Genomic DNA, 17753 nt, shown 5'->3' on the forward strand with positions numbered 1-17753 from the left:
GCAGTGTCCTTGCCAGTGTAATAAAGCCAATTAGGCAGTGGCATCTTTCCTGACCTCTAGTTGTATGATCACATCCTTCAAACTGGTGTAGGATAATATACCCAAAAGCCTGACTTACAATCTATGACTTGTCTTAATCTCTGCTATCACCTTCACTGCTTCTATCCTCAATCTTAAACTTTACTACGGCCTCATTTTCTGATGCACTGCCATCACTACTGAAAGATACAGCTTTTCCTCCATCTATAAACCACAGGCAAAAAGGCTATTGTACTGCTGCTAGAACTGAACTTGAGCACTTTCAGTATGTGACCTAACATGTGCTGCTAATGTCTCCATGTCCTTTTTAGCCAAAAACAGCACATGGCAAATAGATACATTTTTGGCTGAAGGTGGATGTCATACATTAGTAAACTTAATTTTTGGCTGAACATTGTGTCTCACAGGCAATTTTCCCCTCACATCATTTATAAATGTCCCATAGAGGGTTAAGTGTACCACACTGGTCAAAAGACTCCATGGAAGCAGCACTGCAACTTGTAGCGTTTATTGAAATACAGTATGGAGTACATGATATTGCATGTAGTATACAAGTAAAACAGTATACCAGTAAAGAGACCCTAAGGGAGGAAAGGTAGACAAAGTGGTACAAAACCATTCGTTCATCTCAAATCTTTACAGAAGTGGGAGCGTATAGTCTTCAGACCAACATAATGTTGGATTTACAGAGAAACAAGTCACAACTTTGATTACATTATAGTATTAAGCAACCTATGATAAAAATCACGTTTTAAAAAGTCTTAAAAAAACATTTAAAATTCAATTTCATTCAATATTTACAAGAGACTTAAGCGCTGCAGTTCATTTGTGGGCCAAGGAATTCATGCGGTCACCAAAACATCAAGGGAAAGGCAGAGACTCCACGGGCTCAATAAGGGACACGCCACAATTTCTGAAAGACAGGATTAGTCATTAGGGCTAGGTCAAAAATGAAGACAGCCATGTTACAAATGCCCACTCACTTTGAGCTCTTGTACTTCTCTTGGATAGCCTGTTGAGGGCGACTTGCAGCCCCTAGATGGAGCTTGTGAAGCTCCTTCAGACATGGGCTGATCACTCCCAGTGAGTAACCAGTGAAGGCATACAGGTTCTCAGGCTGTCAGAAAAAAGACATTTTATTAGTTTAGACATTGCACACAATTTGAGTCATTTGGGGGTTAATAAAAATACAAATCACCTCACCTATAGTGGTTTAATCATGAAGACTTTTAGTTTGTCTGAATAAATCAGGGTAACCATTAAAAAGGCTAGACTCACCCACAGAGCCCCATTTAGAGTGTAGTTGGCCAGACAATATGCAGCTGCAGCAGTCTTGGAAGGTAGATACTGCACAAAGGGATCCACTTCAAGCAGGCTCAACTCTGAAAGATACTATGGGACAGGGAGAAAAGATAATCAATATCCAATTTAGGAAGGAAAAAAACCCTTACAAAATACCCCCCCTCCCCTCACCAAAGCAAGGTTGACGGTCCTGGCACAGATCTGCTCCTCCAGAGTGTACTGCATCAAAAACTGGTGCACAGTGGGTACAGTCATGTCAAAAGCGAGCACTCGGAGCAAGTGCTGCTCCATCCGAAGCAGCTGTTGTTTCGTGTAGGTATCATCCGTGATGTACACAAACTCATCCACTTCGGGAGGATACACCTCCTCGTATTTCCTAATCAGAAACAGGCCATGCAGTTACGTCTCTAGGGAACACTTAAAGATAATAGCTCATCACTTACGCAGCCAGGAGTATAGCAGCGGTTCCCACAAGCTGCAATTTCCCTCTCAGGACAGACATGCATGAAAGGAAGCGGTCCAGGTAATTAACAGCCAGGTAGAGAGTCTCAGAGCACAGCTTGTATTCCTCGCCAACTTCAACCAGCCAGTCGACAAGGATGATTCTCATACAGTTGGTTATGTCCGGCTGCCTTCTCATATAGCTGGGCTTCGGCCTGTATTTAACCTGAGAAACGAAGTGCATTAGACAGATACAGGGGCCAGTTGCATAAACTTAGCAACTATGTTAAGACGGTCTTAAGAACTAGTTTAACCAACTTGCAGTTAACAATGGGTAATCAAGCTTTTCCAGTTGGAATTAGACCAATAAGTTATGACCAGTTCCAAGAAAAATTAGGAGATTAATTTAAGACTACTCTAAACAGTTTATGCAACCGGTCACAGATAAAAGTAAATATACAAACTTCGCATTCACGCAGGTATCTGTGGATGTCCTCAGCATACTCAGGAACACACAAGACATCCTCAGATGAAGCAGCCACCTCCTCAGACAATGAACACATAGAAGCATCCATGCAAGACCCTAAATATTTAGGAAGTATAGTTTAACCATATCCATAAGGATCTGCATTGGAACCAATAGTAAGAAACGTCTCTTGGGTTCAGTATTATAAATATTGCATGATATACTGTTATAGCTGTGACTACAAACAAGTCACTGCTTTAAGGGACTATGCAAAATATACATTAAAAACAATAAAGTTTCATAATCGTGATCGTCACACTTTTCTAGACTGTCATCTTGCAGCATACCTGAGCCAAGATCATGGATAACATCATCTACTAGGAGAAGCTCTGAAGGAATCAAGAATGAGGTGGATCGTTCAGCTGACTCAAGCACGTCATCACCAAGTGTAGCACTGTTTGTGTTGACGTCATGAGCAGATGCAGCATGAAGAGCGGACTCATATTTGGATGAAATCTTTAAAAAAAAAAAAAAAAAAAAAAAACACAACCAACGTCACAAAAACACCACAACCAACGTCACTTTCTTGCACTTTTGGAGTAAGAAATGTAAACCCTTGACACTAACCTGGCCAAATACTCGATTATGCTGATCATTCTCTGTCAAAACACCGAGTACAAGCCTTTGGCCGGGTTTGTGAGCGCGCAGGCCATCCGCTCTTCCGTGGCCTATCGTGTTTTCCTGACGACTGGAAAGAGGAGCGAAGCCACGGGAAGCCATTTTTATCACTTCTGAAAAGAAGAGTCCATTCAACACTTCAAATTCTAAACAACTTTTTGAAACAAAGAATTAAAAACTAAACCGGTCGAAACCAACCTTTTACCACCGCGTCAAACTCTTAAAGAACCAATAAAATCTCAGTTAATGGACCACAGTATTTTGATTGTGACTGTCTCTCTAACCCCTTTATACGTGCATGTCGATATTCATGACCAATCGACATGTGGTTAGTTAAAACATTTGGCTTAATTTAGATCCGCTGCTTTCCCCAGGTGTTACAAATAAAAGCTAATTAAACTCGCATCTTCATGAGGATTCGTCACATGGCAACGTAACCATGGAAACGCGTTTCTTGGCTGTTCAATGATGCGCAGTTGACAAATAACACAAACGTTTTTCGACGTGAAGAATTTATACACAGGTTTGAATTATTGTCACAATGAACTTTAAGATGAAATCACATTTTCTCTAGCTATGAACATTTCCATATCATAAAAAAATAGATGTTTGATAACTTTATGTTGTTGTGGTCATTTTTGTCTTGCTCTAGTAGGTTATTTTATTCTATTTAAATACACACAGTAAAAATATCATGTTTTTGCATAATTTGACGAAATCACAGCTTGATTGGAAATGATGGAAAATAAAATATTGTATTCAATTCTGATATTTAGGGCCTAAGTTTAAGAAAGAAAGTTTAAAAAAAATGTAAAAAAAATCTATAGCTTACATAGCCAAAAAAAAAAAAAAAAAAAAAGGATGAAAGCATGGCAAAAAGTTACAAGGAAAGTAGAAAAAAAGTAGAAATCCATTTTAACAAAAATCAATCCCTGTGACATTAAAGCGGCAAAAGTTGAAGAAACACTCATTTATACATAACAAGGTGTATATTGAATGTGCTGTAAGTTTTTTGTTCACTAGCCTATATATAACTGTGACTGTCAAATCGATTAAATGTGATTAATCGCATCTATCATAAAGGTTTGTATACATATATATATATATATATATATATATATATGTGTGTGTGTGTGTGTTATAGGCCTATATATATATATATATATATATAAAACTAGTTATGTCAAATTGATTAATCGTGATTAATTGCATCTATCATAAAAGTTTGTAAACATATATATATATATATATATATATATATATGTGTGTGTGTGTGTGTGTGTGTGTGTGTGTGTGTGTGTTCTATATATATAAAAAGTTATGTCAAATCAATTAATCATATCTAACATAAAAGTTTGTAAATATATGTGTGTTATATATATATATCTTTCATAATAGCTATAATATATATATATATATATATATATATATATATATATATATATATATATATATATATATATATATATATATATATATATATATATATATAATGTGTGTGTGTATGTGTATGTATGTTTTTGGGAAGTAGCAGTTTCTCACTGCAGGACACAGCTGTCACTGCTTGATATTTCTTAACAACCCAGATTCAAAGCTGAGAAATGCTGTAGATGTGCTTCACATTTCTCGCTATTGGGGATGTTTACACCATGCAGCGTGGGCTTTCATTTAAGTCTGACTCCTGCGAAGATCGCTCTGAATATGTGATGTAAGACTGAACAATTCACTGCATGAGCCTTGACCAGGGACCTTTTGAGAAATGCAAGTCTCTGCAGGTGTCACTATACAAAGCCTCTAGAAATCCAATTAAAGAACTCATTACAATAAAATACAGCAGGGCTCAATTCAATATCTCAAGCACAAATATCTCATTACAAGATCACATGAAAAGAAGCATTCAAAACCCACCGGACCTGTTCTGAGAACAAACACAAGCAGAGAATTTATTGCAAATGTAAACCTTTATCTCTGAGGAGAACTGCTTACTCTGCATTGCAAGTGAAAATATATAAAGTAGTTACAGGTTGAATGTCTACAGTCATTTGAGGCCTACAGAGAATAAGATGACCTATTTCTCTCTCGACATGGCTGTCAATTGTTGAGTTTATTCTGGGAAACAGGCTCTGCCTGGAACTGATGAATTCTTCCTTTCCATCCCTAGCGCTGTTGTTTTGTCCTTGTCTTGCAGAGAGAGAAATTTCAACAATAACAGAGTGCTGACACCCAGGGTAAACTGTGCAACAGAGCAAGAGATGCTGAGATTTAAATCTGGTGATGTGTGTATAAACAAACAGCAAACCCAGAGCTGGAGATTAGGTTCGTGCTTATAGTTCAGGAGGATATAAACTTCAGAAGGATTCTTTTCCCACTCAAGTAAACACATGACATCAACACTAAAATATTCCGAGAATGCAGTAGCCCATGAACACTCACGGTACTGACGGATGTAACTTGGGGTTCTGATGTGTGTTAGCCAAAAATCAGCGTTTGTGAAAGGAATCATCCTAAGAAGTGATTCATCTGATAACTTCTGTTTGGACATTTTCTGAAGTTTGACTGTAAATTTCAGAAGTGTTCTGCATGCTGCAAAGCAGATTGAATTGGATCCCTGCCATTTTATTATCTTGATGTATTGCATCTGACAGCCCACCGACAGCTGAGTTATAGCGATACATTTCCAGTTCTCGTATATATGCTGTGAAATGTTGATGCCAGTTCACAGCTAAAACCAAATGTTCCTGTGGTGCCAAAAGTCTGCAGGCAGATATAATGGAGATTAACATATTCTTGTTGCTCAACTGGCATGGTGCTTGTTGCTTTGGTTAAAGTTGTCTGCACGAATGTAGTGTAAAGAAACAAATAAGTGATTAAATAAGCATTTTTTTTTTAGATATACAACTTCTAGGAGAAATCACTATTTTCAGGTCTTTTAGTGTTGTGGCTGCCAGGTTGTGTAATGTTTTTCCTCAAGATATCTGTCAAGCATCCTCCCTTCTTTCTTTCTTTCAAAAACCTCATACATTTTTTTTCTCTCTGAATATCACTCTTAATTAATGTTAATTCATTTTTAAATTAAATTAAATCTGATTTAACTATTGCTATTTTTAGTCTTTTATCCACAGTAGTGGCCAAAAGTGATGTCCGGCCTTCATCCTTTATTAAAAAAATTAAACATTTGTTAAAGATTTTGTAATATTACGTAGTTGTGCTTGGAGTCAACTGTTTTATTTGTGATAAGGCAATGAAACATGCCAAATTGTGCAGACATCATTTTTGGCCAGGCTGTCTTACAAAGAATTTATGAACACATGCAAAAACAAAAGAGAACCAACAAAATATTATGTTGTTGTTAATGTATGCTTGAGCTCATCCATGCATTTTTTTTCCCATATAAAACCTGTAGCTGTAGTTTGCCTTTTTTGCCAAATAATTTAGTCAGATAAATACCTTAACCAAGTTTAGTGTTTTATTCTTCCTTCATATTTCAAATATTTAAAAACATTAACATTTTTGATGGTTTAAATCGAACTTGTAGGGTCATTAAAAAAATTTTTTCGGGCACAACCTTTGGCCACTACTGTATATATCCATAAATGTAAATTCCTGAACGTGTAAAATAAATCAAATTAAATAGGAACATATAATTACTGCTATTTTTAGTCTTTTTGTTTCAAAATCTTAGTTTATAAATGTTGAAAATGATACATTTCTCTATTGAATGTTTTATAACTCTACATCTTCTCTAATAAAAAGACCCATTTAAGTCACTTAAATTAAGTTTTTAATTAAATTCAATTGGAACTTATAACTTATAGTTTTAATCCATATCTGTCAATGAATGTGAATTACCTTAGCATGTATGCGCCTGTATGAAGTTAGTCCACTCAAAGGTGATACTGTCTGAGCAACACAGAGACCTCTGAGACTTGGATTACTATGCAAAGAGCATCATCTCAGTTGAGAGAGAAAACGGGAAATAGAAAGAGAGAGCGTTCCTCTGACATGCTCCACTGTGTAAACCTCCCCATAGTGCCTATAGACTATTCCACAGGATAATCCTGATTGACACATTGCCGTTGTCTGCCACAAAGGTTCTTCAAACATGCCATTCTTGTCCAAACCAGTAGAGCAAACCGGGGGTGAGGGGATGATTCATTATCAATTCGACCCTTTCCTCCTGAAGTTAGCACACGGTCTAATCAAAAACGCTTCAGGCGGCCTTGCCGTCGAATGCCATGAGTTAACATTCGAACTACACTTGCGTGCAATGGGAACAGATGCACCAAAGCTGGGCTGAATCGCTTGTATCAGGGGAATAACAAACCTTCTCCGATTTTTACAGTTTTATGGATTAGAGGAAAAATCCGCCAAGGCACTGTTCTTATCAAAATCCAACAGCATTCACTCATGTGCCTCAGCGCTGGCATTAGCTGGAGCAATTATAAAGACCCAGAAGACAGGACAGGCACAGCAGGACTCAGGAAGGGTACCCACAATCCCCAGTGGGCATCTAAACTGCAGTGGAGCGCCGCCAATATATGTCTAGAGGCAGATATTACCCTCTAACTCCCGTCCTTGCACATTTCATGAGGCGAGCGAATACTCAGATGAATGTTAAAAAGCCAAACATTAACATTCTGTCATCATTTACTCACCCTCATGTTGTTCCAACCCCTTTCTCTCTTCTGTTGAACATAAAAGAAGTTTTAGAAAAATTGGCAAATGTTTTTGCCATACACTGTAAAAAATTATCATATTTTAATGGTAAAAGGCTGTAAAAACCTGTTACTTGGTAAGTTCCTTTACTATATACTGTGAAAAGCTGTAATATAAATTTAACGGGACATTTCAAAAGAACAGGTTCGATCATTTGCAGTGAAAAACGTACATTGACATTCCCAGTATTATCTGTGTGATGCTCGATGACTTTTTATTTTTGTACATTAGGGTTTTATGTTGCATCTTATGTTTTTAAATTAATGTTTATTGCATTATTTTTATGACATGTGTTTTACCATGATAGTGTTTTGTATTTGTGTGCATGACACTGTGTGTACTTACTATATATTAGTTTTTATCTCCCTAGCTTGTGGAAAAGCTACTTGTGATGAGCTTTGATTTTACATGTGGCTTTCTCATTACCACCTCTGTTTTATAGTGGTTGTCAGTGTATTATAAAGGTACAAAACAGATTTTAAATCTTCAGTAGGTTGGTATATTAACATTATATCAGTTAATGAAATATGTTGTGTTACTGTAAATGTAAGTTCAATCCATTAAACCTAAAATGCTGACATTTTTTTTTACAGTAAATTTCATTCAGTGTTCTTACAATGCACTGTGAAAGTCAGTGAGGACCAATGTATTAGACTCCATTGACCTTCTTTGCATGGGCAAAAATAATTGGATGAGAACAAACTTGAACTAAATTGAGCTGGAGAATGAGACCAGTGTTTTCTGCAGAGCTGCTTTATAGCCGATTCGACTTTGTTTTATAATTGAATTTTGAAACATCAACACTGATATTGAACTAAATTGAATCAGCATTGATTCAAATTAAATAACTACATTACTGTCTTGTGTAGAGCTGCAGCTGAACTGAACTCATTTCATAATTGATGAATTTTAAACAGTTATTGAACTTAACTGAATCAACACTTAACTCAATAATGACTTGAGTTGAATAATGACACTATTGTCTATTTTGAGCTGCTTTAAAGCAGAATTAGAAATTGTCTTATTTTTGATGAACGATAACTGATCGTTATTTTCCTGTTTATCTCTGTGAAGCTGCTTTGAAACAATATAGCGCTATACAAATAAAGATTGACTTGACTTGACAAAAACAGTTGAACGACAGGTTTGGAATAACATGAGAGTGAGTAAATGATGACAGATTATTTTTTTTATTTTTATTTTTGGGGGGGGGGGGGACTGAGATGAGCGAACTGTCCCTTTAAGAGGAATAGAGAGTTTTCTACTGGTTCAAGATGAATCAGTGACAATCACTGAGCCTTAAGAACACAAGCTTTTGTAATTACCGAAACAAAATTCCCATTTATGATTCACTAAACAATAGCAAAAGCGAGCTGTTCCAGAGAGTCTTTGCTTTGCGCGGATCCATAATCTGTGTTGCGTGTCTTTAGTGCACAGAGCAGAAGATATAAGACCTTCCCAGGAGGCATGACGCCTCTGTCCTATTGACATGCATAGCTCTGCCCCACTGCTTGCATCCAAAGCCCCATCCATATGCCAGCCTGCGCCAGACTCTCTGTAGACAGACAGACCGGCACGTCACAAATTCAGTTACTGAGGAGATAACAAAGAGATTTTAACAAAGACAAAACAAGTTTTTTAGATTTTTAAAATGTGTAACACTTTACAATGGTAACACTTTATTTTGTAGTTTCCTTGTTACATGTTACATTCTTCTATGACATAGTGTTAAAAGCCCTATTTAGAAGCTTTATTTTTAAGATTAGGCTCGACTAAATCATTTATAAATTCAACAAAATCCCTCACGTTTAATTCACAAAGCAGAACAGCCCTTTCATACAATATATGAGCGTGATATCGCCTGGCTAAAGGTCTCATTGAGTGTTCATTACATCTGAGAGTAACGCCACAAAGACGTCTACAAGAGGCCTCTTGGCTCATGATGCTGATGAGAACGGTGATTAGCTCTGTCAGATATGAATGACTGAGCACGACACCATGGAAGAAGACAAGTCAGAAGCCTGTCATGTAGTGTAAGAGGCTGAGCTGAGTAATATCACTGAGATCATCAAATCTCAATTACACCAATTAAAGTGAGAACGATCGTACCATCTTTTATGAGTTAAGCGAGACATCTTTTTCGTCTTTAATTGAAACATAAATCAGCTGCTAAAGAAACCGAGGAGACGTCAATGAGATGAGAGGGGGGCAAGAAAGGGAGAGAGATGATAGGAATGAAGCGGAGAGGGAGGGGGATTCAGAGTACAACAGCTGGACAGTCGATATCCAGCCCACTGTTGAGAATCAGCCCACCAGACCGAGCGCATTCAGATACGCTGCTTCCTCTCACTCTCAGTGCAAACACGAGTGGCATCTATTTCAGCGTGTGTTATAGCTTAAGGAATCCCATAAGGAATTCACTCCAGGACCAAGAGATGAGCGCGACAGACAGCTGTGTGATTTAGTGCCGACGACTCTTCTTTGCATCAGAAAGGTCAGAATATCTCCTTGTCAATGTTCATTAATCAGAAAAAAGATAAAAGTTGAAGTTATTTTCAATTTGAATGTCAAAAAACTCAAGTGTCTGTGATGCCATGGAGTATTTGATATTCAAACTGACTTAAATGTGTCATTAAAATGTGCTTAATTGAAATGATCTTATGTAATCGTACAGTAAGTGATTTAAAAAGATAAATCTGCCTGTGGTAAGTCACAATGGATAGTCATCAGTCATTCCAGTCAGTGCAAATGTTTTTTTCTAAATCCCTCTCTGTTTCGCCATCCCCCGCTCCCCTCGTTCATTGACATCCTCTGTGGTGCTTTATGTTTTGAGTCATTTTCTTAATAGCCAAATTCTCCTTCCACAAGCTTCCCTAAACAGAAATCCATAAACAGAGATTAGAGCCGCACATTGAAATGACCCGCTGAACTTCTCCTGAAATTGCAGGCAAACCACAAGAGGGATTGAATGATTTATATTGCCGCAGGGATTCACATCTCACTCATAAATTGAAAAGCTGAGGGGAACTTTAAAGTTGACTGAAGAAAATGTCCAGGAAAATAAGTGTGATTCCCCTTTGTTGCTGCATGTCTTCTAGCATTTGCTTCTGCAGACGAATTCATCTCACAACTCAGAAAAAAGTAAGTGGTCATAAATCATGACTCTTTATGAGACTCTAACCACAGGCTCTCAGGGCTTGATGTGGCTCAGACGACTGTCGTCTCACACAATGAAGCTTAGGGGACTGAAATATGCCAGCGGACAAACAAATAGCAAGTTTTAGTGTTGTGAGCTGAACCGCAGCCTAAAAATACTTCACTTGTTTTGTCCAGCATATGTGTACAATTTTTAGGGTTCTCAAAAACAAATTCTGAACACCGTGAGAAATGTTACAGGGATTTGCAAAATTGCAACTCTTTAAATTAATATGGTAACACTTTACAAAAAGGTCTCATTTGGTCAATTAAAGTGCCCTTATTATGCAAGTTTAAAGGTTCCTAATTTTGTTTTGGAGGTCTCCTACAATAGGTTTACATGCATCCAAAATCACTTTAATTTTCTCATAATATACAGTGCACATCACCTAATTTCTCAAAGAGTCTGAAAACGGTTTGTTCGAAGATTCTGTCTCTCTAATCCCCCCCTTTCCGACTGGTCAGATGGCACAGTCTGTTGTGATTGGTATATCACTTACAGTACGTGTCGGAAACGGAAAAATCTGAATTTCAGCTTCGGAGGCTTCCTCAATGTTCGATACACAGTGATATGAACGATGGCATCTGTGTTTCCATATCAATTCTAGAGCAAGTCCTCATCCTTTAGAAGTGCACGCAAAGTAGATTTGCAGCGCAGAAAACAGTCTTCTTGACGAACCAAACTCTTCCAGTCTAAGAGACAACTACAGTGTTTTAGGGCGGATCAAAGTAGATGTTGTTCAGTGGCAGCTAATGAAGACCATAGGCTGGGATTATGGAAATTTATTACATTGTTATGTAAGTATATAACCGGAAGTGAGAATGGAATTGATGACGACTCGTTTCAGCCTTATTATAGGTCAAAGCAATAACCTCAACAACCCATCATGACAGCCTCTGCTTAGATAGAAGTACCCTGTGTCTGCCCTGAGCAATCCTGTGAAGTGTCTCCCATAACAGAGGAATCGGAGGAAAAGCATTCAGAAGACAATCTGGCCAATTGTGTGACAGTGCGTCCTGCCCCAATGGACTGGACGCTTCCATCTGGGCAAACCACAATGGGCAGTGAGTCGTGTTTTCTAAAGCAAAGAGATCTACTTCCGCCATACCGAACTCCTGCCAAATGTCCTGAAATACATTCGGCTGGAGCCTCCACTCACCCTGATTCAATTCCTGGACAGAGCATCTGCAGCCTGATTGACTACCTCTGGCAGATAGGCAGCCCTTTGTGATGCAAACCATGGAAGTGACCAGATGAGGATATTGTGAGTGAGCCGCAAAAAGCTCTCCGACTTTGTGCCCCCCTGGTGGTTCAGACTGAAAACCGTTGACATGTTGTCCGAATGTACAAGCACGTGGCAGCCCGCCAGACCCGGAAGGAAATGTCTTAAGGCCAGAAAAAATGCACACATCTCCCAAAGGTTGATGTGATCCATCGACAACCGTTGCGCAATGTAGCCAAGATTCAAGGGTCTAACACTGTGCTCTCCCAGCAACTCAGATGATTTGTTGTAAAACGTCCGACCACCAGCCCTAGTATCTCAGGTCTTGAAGTTTCGGCCTATTGAAGTTGTGGGGGGACACTGACATGGACCCCTCTGGAGAACGGCGGGGGGCTGGACTACAATGGAGACGATGCATCATCAAAATCACCAGAACTCGGAAATCTCTGCTGGCCCTGAAGTCAGTCATGTTGAAAACATGGTTGTACAGGCATGTAACGCCGATGAGCAGGTGCTGTTGGCATTCTAAAATTTGGGGTACGCTGCACCTGTGTTAGCTGCTGAGTGGTCGCAGACATCTTCATGAGTCTTTTCAACACCTCAGATCATCGGGACCAAAAAGATGTCCAGGAACGATGGGTAGATCCCTCAAGGTCTTTTTACAATCCTCCGGCAATCTGGCCATACCTGTAAGCGAGCAGTCAAGAGCGTTGCCGTGAGAGAGCCCAGTTCTCTGTCACGTGCCCCATAGCCAGTAAGGCTGTCTGCAAAAAACATGGGACAGAGGGATCAACCTTTGCAGACTCCAAAGAGTTGGAAGCAGCAAAAATTAGTTGGCAGACAGTGTTCTCAGCCGAGTGATGTAGTCAGCTGACTCATACGCTTTCTTCAGAAAGGAATCTATGAGCCACAATGAGCACTAGGTCATTGGACGTTACCCCACAGTGCTTCATCTAGTGACACCACCAGTGCAGCAACCGGCTGTTTGACTTCAGGTACACTCCAATGGATTCAGCTTCTGCCATTGAAGCCAGAGTGCGAGCAGTCTTGGAATGTCTTTTGGCCATAAACTGAAGAGTATGTGTAGGGCAATCATCAAGACCAAGATGGGTCACTGCCATCCGAAGCACTTCCAATGTGTCATCCACCAGGGGTGGAGCAGTCCCTGAAGAATGAAGAGAGCCCTCACCAGAACCACCAGCTACCGTAGATCCCACTGGCTTGTCCTGCAGCTCAGAAACTTTAGTGGGAAGATGATCCTGGAAATGTGTGTCGGAAGCACATGCAGGCATAGCATCAAGGTGGAGCAGCTATGTGGAGTATAGGGTGTCAGGTAGGCTCTTCGCTAGATGATTGTGAGTGAGCGTCCTCTTTGGAAGCCACAGCAGCAATAAGAACTGAGTCTGCTGGTTGGAGGTTTTGCAAGTGACGCTTCATGTCTAAAGAAAGGCAAGCAACTTTCCTTGATAACAGGTGCATAGCCAAATGACTACCACTAACACTAGATTTTTTCTTAAACCAGCAGCTGCTGAGGCGTGGCACTTTTGAGCTCTCTGCTGCAAAGTCAGATCTGATTGCAAAACACTAGCATCCTGGTTGTGGTCCAGTCCCGCTACTATGCGGGCATGGGTCCGTAAGTGCTTCCTTCAGATGCTGAACACCCAGGCATGATGGGCAGAGATCATGCCTATTGTCAGGAAGAAGCTCATTAGGACAGAGCTTGCAATTCAGTGGGAAGGCAATAGAAATTGAGTGATACGCCATCTGAACTGTGATAATTAGAAACCCACTGGATACAACCATGAGGAGCTGGTCTCCAAATTCGACCAACACCCACGGTTAAGATCATTGGGCAGATAGTACAAGACAAAGTAAAATGCAAAAAAGCGTCAAAAACACAAAATTCGCTCAAAAAAGCGAGTCAACAGCACGGTGACACGCCTCCGGATAGAACCGTGAGGTAACTGACACCATACAGTAACAGTAAGCAAAATAAAATAAAAACAAACTTACCAAAAACAAGCGACTGTGCTGTTGCGGTGGAAAGAACACACACACAATCGGTCCCCAGACGGCTCATAATCCGACAGCACGTTGAGCAAATTCGAATAATGGTCAGATGCCACAATATCTAAACAAGCATGGGCAACAACTCCCGAATAGAACGTGAAGCAAGTGTTTTCTGTCATTTATTTGACTATGCCTCCCAGCCATTGATGGAATTTCCTGGCTTACCGTTACGCTACTACGCATCTTCTGAAAGAGTAAAGAATCTCTGGATCAACACAGGCAAATTAGGAGCAGAAACAAGCAAAAAAAAAAGCACATGTACGCTGTAGTCTTTAACAAAAACTTGATTTTCTCTCAAAAACTTTTTTGAATGAAACTTACCCACATTCAAGTGTCGATAAAAAAAGAATGCATTTATCATATTCTTGAATCATCCAATGATTAAGAACTATGAATGTGAAAAAACACATAATAAAAAGTCACATCAGATGGTGACAGCTCATTTGCAGCTCATTTACACACTAATGCACTGATATGAAAAGGATTCTCGCACAGCTGAGGTGACCTCCACTAAATTGTGCTCGTCTCAGGGGAGGAACTAAATGTGAATCATGCAACGCTGTCTGTCATATGAGCTTATAAATATGAAAGACTTTATGCTCAATGCTGAATGTTTGTTTGTAAGCTTCCAATTATAGATCAGATTTAGACCACAAATAAACCAGCTTTGTAAAACCCCACTGTTGATACCGACAGCCTGTCAAACAAATGATTTGGCAGGTTGTTCTCTTTAAATTTGGAAACTCTGTGACATTTTCCTGCTCGGGCACCTCTCAATCTATTATTCATGAGGTGTGAGTACGAAGGCTGTGTAAACAACAGACTGACCTTCTGTGTGCACCACTGAGCCAGTGTGACTAACCCCAAAGTCCTAATGGACCGGCGATGGCCTAACAACAAGCTGCACCAGCTTATGAGCCCACTGATATGCAGGTTGCCTGGATACAAAAAGCATAATTAAATGTGATTATCATCCTCTTCACATTCAATCTGAAGTATTTAAGTGTTCTGGTTGTTGTTGTTTTTTTTCTGAACAGTAAAAATTCAACATTCATCAAAGACAGAGGTCAGAAAAGGAACTAGTCAGTGAACTCTGGTGGCTCAACTCATTAAATATGACTGGCCTGTTAGAAAAATAAAAGGAAGTGTAAGACAACAGATTGTGCACTGTTGCACTTTGAAAAATGTCTTGGAAAAAAAAAGTTTGACGGCTGTAAGATATTCTCAAAAACAATATTAAAATAAATGTTCAGTATTTATTCAAATTATATAATAATATAATATAATATAATAAAATGATTAAAAAAATAATTAATTACAATTACCTATATTAACTATTATGATTACAATGGAACAACATTAATGTGTCCAGTAATACTTTCAAATATCTTCTGTATGATCATATGTTCACACAATCCTAACCCCTGAGGTTTTTAATAATAGTTGATCTATCCTTATCTATCCTATCTTCCCAACAGATTCCCAAATCCATCAGATATGTCTGGGATGGATGGGTCGGTGGAGGAGATGAATGGTACGGGAGTAAACAGCGAGAGTTTCCTGAGGTTCAGCCCTACGTCTGTTTCTACCGGGGCGGCCGCTGCTTCATATGGACGAACTGCCAATGTGTACATCTACGTCTCCATCTTCCTCAGCTTGCTGCTTTTCCTGCTTACCCTGTTGATCATTGCTCTCCACAGGCTGAAAAACATCATATCCTCTAGTTCTTCATACCCAGAATGCAGCAGTGAGGCCGGGAGCTCCTTCACTAACATGGAGATCTGCAGTGTTTCCTCACAGAGATCCACGGTGTCCTCGCTGTCCTGACAGCAGAGAGAGACAGAAGGATCACACACACGTCTGAATGTACTGATAAACTAGAAATGTAGAGATATTTTAGAGGTAAATTTGTTGTATAATTAAACATTTATCATTATTATCAATTTCATTATCAGTTTCATTATTAAGTTGAGGTTTTGCATGAAATAATTCTGTCAACAGTATAAAACAACTGTGTAAAAATTGAGACCCACAGAAGATCTCCAGATGGACTGAACTGAAGCATTGTCATAAAGGCCTTGTATTTCAATTTTGGAAAAATGTTAACATACATAATGAACTGTAAATAGAAAAGCTGCCATACTGTCTCTCATATATATATTTGACAATATGATTACACTTACATAAGTATTATATCCTTTATAATATATAGAATACAACATGTCATCTCTTGGAAGGCTTGAATAAAATCTGATTTGCTCATAAAATATGCATAAGAAACATGTCTTTCATTCACCATGCAAAAAAGTTACAGAACAGAAAAATCATTAGTTAAAATGCATTAAAAACAGTGTAATAAAAATATATTTTAAATTATTATATTAGCTTGATAAAAATGATGCTGCTAGTTGGAAACTGCACTCTTACAAATAAATGTCATTGCATTATAAATTAATAAAATATAGCAAAAATAGATCTTCACTTTTGTATGCACTTTTAACCAACTTATAGTGATTTTTATGAAGCCAGTTTCACTCAAGTTCACACAGGTCACACTAATGGACAGGGTCCACTTATGTTTGATAACCAGAAAATGTCCAAATACTTTGTCTTAATTTTTTAAAAGCAAACTATTGTTTTTTTGTTATATTGGCTTTTTTAGAGCAAAACAGAACAGAATAAAACTATGGAACCCCATGTCACATAAGAATACTATTTGCATTTACTATAGAGGCTGTGAGACTTATGAATTCCCTGCCTTAGTGACTGATCTCTCCTTATTCATTTTGCCTTGTTATAATGATGCTCTGCTTTATACGTGAATTTGATGCACTGCTTTTAAAAACTTGCTGCTTAGTTATTTATTAAATAGGTTTTACTCTTCAGGTATTTTTAGTTTACTAAGTTATTTCTAAATGTAGTCTATTAAACTATTTTTTAACTTTATTGTATGTATTATTTATCTTTTTTCATTTTTTTATTACGCTGGTCCTGAGTAGCCTACATATTTTGTTCTCATGTGTCAACATGCACACAATGACAATAAAATACCTTGAACCTTGAGAAAAAAAAAAATCATGCTTTGGAAAATTTATAATTATGACATAAAAGTAAAAATTATAAGATACTGTAATAATTATGAGATAAAATGTTGAAACTGACAGTCAGAACTGAGACAAAGTCATAACTGTTACATTAAAAAGTTGTCAATAAAAATCAATTATGATTAAAAACAAAATCAAGTTTTCATGTCATTATTTGCTTTTTTTTTTTTTTTTTCTTATGTGGCGGAAAGGGGCTTTCATGTAAAACACAATAGAACAATTTGATGTATTTGAACTAATAGATACTATTTGCAATGGACGATGCATACAATATAAAAAAATCAATCTGCAATACAATACAACACCCAAACTGAGATCCAACACAGAGGAGTGATATGGTTATTAGGAGTGTTTACTAAGAAGTCTGACAGCTGTTGGAAAGAAAATAGAGCTGAGATCCCAACGCTTTAGAGATCTCAGCAGTTATGTGCTGGGTTTGATGGTTCCTTGGTGGTTTCTTTAGCATGCCTGTAACATGTTGGATGAACAGTAACTACTTGAACTTGAGATGTATTCTGG

The 17753-nt window shown here is 38.3% G+C and overlaps 2 protein-coding genes across 3 annotated transcripts; one reads left to right on the forward strand and one right to left on the reverse strand.

The window, feature by feature from the left end:
* Window positions 1–532: 532 nt before the first annotated feature.
* ccna1 (cyclin A1) lies at window positions 533–3198 on the reverse strand. 2 transcript variants are annotated; one of them, XM_084105632.1, is made up of 9 exons: window positions 3125–3198; window positions 2876–3039; window positions 2596–2764; window positions 2247–2365; window positions 1785–2008; window positions 1513–1717; window positions 1318–1431; window positions 1023–1156; window positions 533–952 (listed from the first exon to the last, which is right to left on the reverse strand). In XM_084105632.1, exons 2-9 carry the CDS (start codon window positions 3026–3028, stop codon window positions 901–903), a joined length of 1170 nt encoding a protein of 389 aa, XP_083961758.1. In that variant the 5' UTR covers window positions 3029–3039; window positions 3125–3198; the 3' UTR covers window positions 533–900. The 2 variants fall into 2 exon arrangements, with proteins under 2 accessions (XP_083961758.1, XP_083961759.1); XM_084105633.1 differs by having other exon boundaries at window positions 2876–3036; window positions 3125–3175.
* Window positions 3199–9999: 6801 nt separating this feature from the next.
* On the forward strand, window positions 10000–16099 carry sertm1 (serine rich and transmembrane domain containing 1). Its single transcript, XM_084104966.1, has 2 exons — window positions 10000–10136; window positions 15609–16099. The coding sequence occupies exon 2, from the start codon at window positions 15628–15630 to the stop codon at window positions 15955–15957; it is 330 nt and encodes a 109-aa protein (XP_083961092.1). The 5' UTR covers window positions 10000–10136; window positions 15609–15627; the 3' UTR covers window positions 15958–16099.
* The last annotated feature ends 1654 nt before the right edge of the window (window positions 16100–17753 follow it).

Source organism: Abramis brama, assembly GCF_963993115.1.
Source record: "Abramis brama genome assembly, chromosome: 25".
Taxonomy (NCBI): Eukaryota; Metazoa; Chordata; class Actinopteri; order Cypriniformes; family Leuciscidae; genus Abramis; species Abramis brama.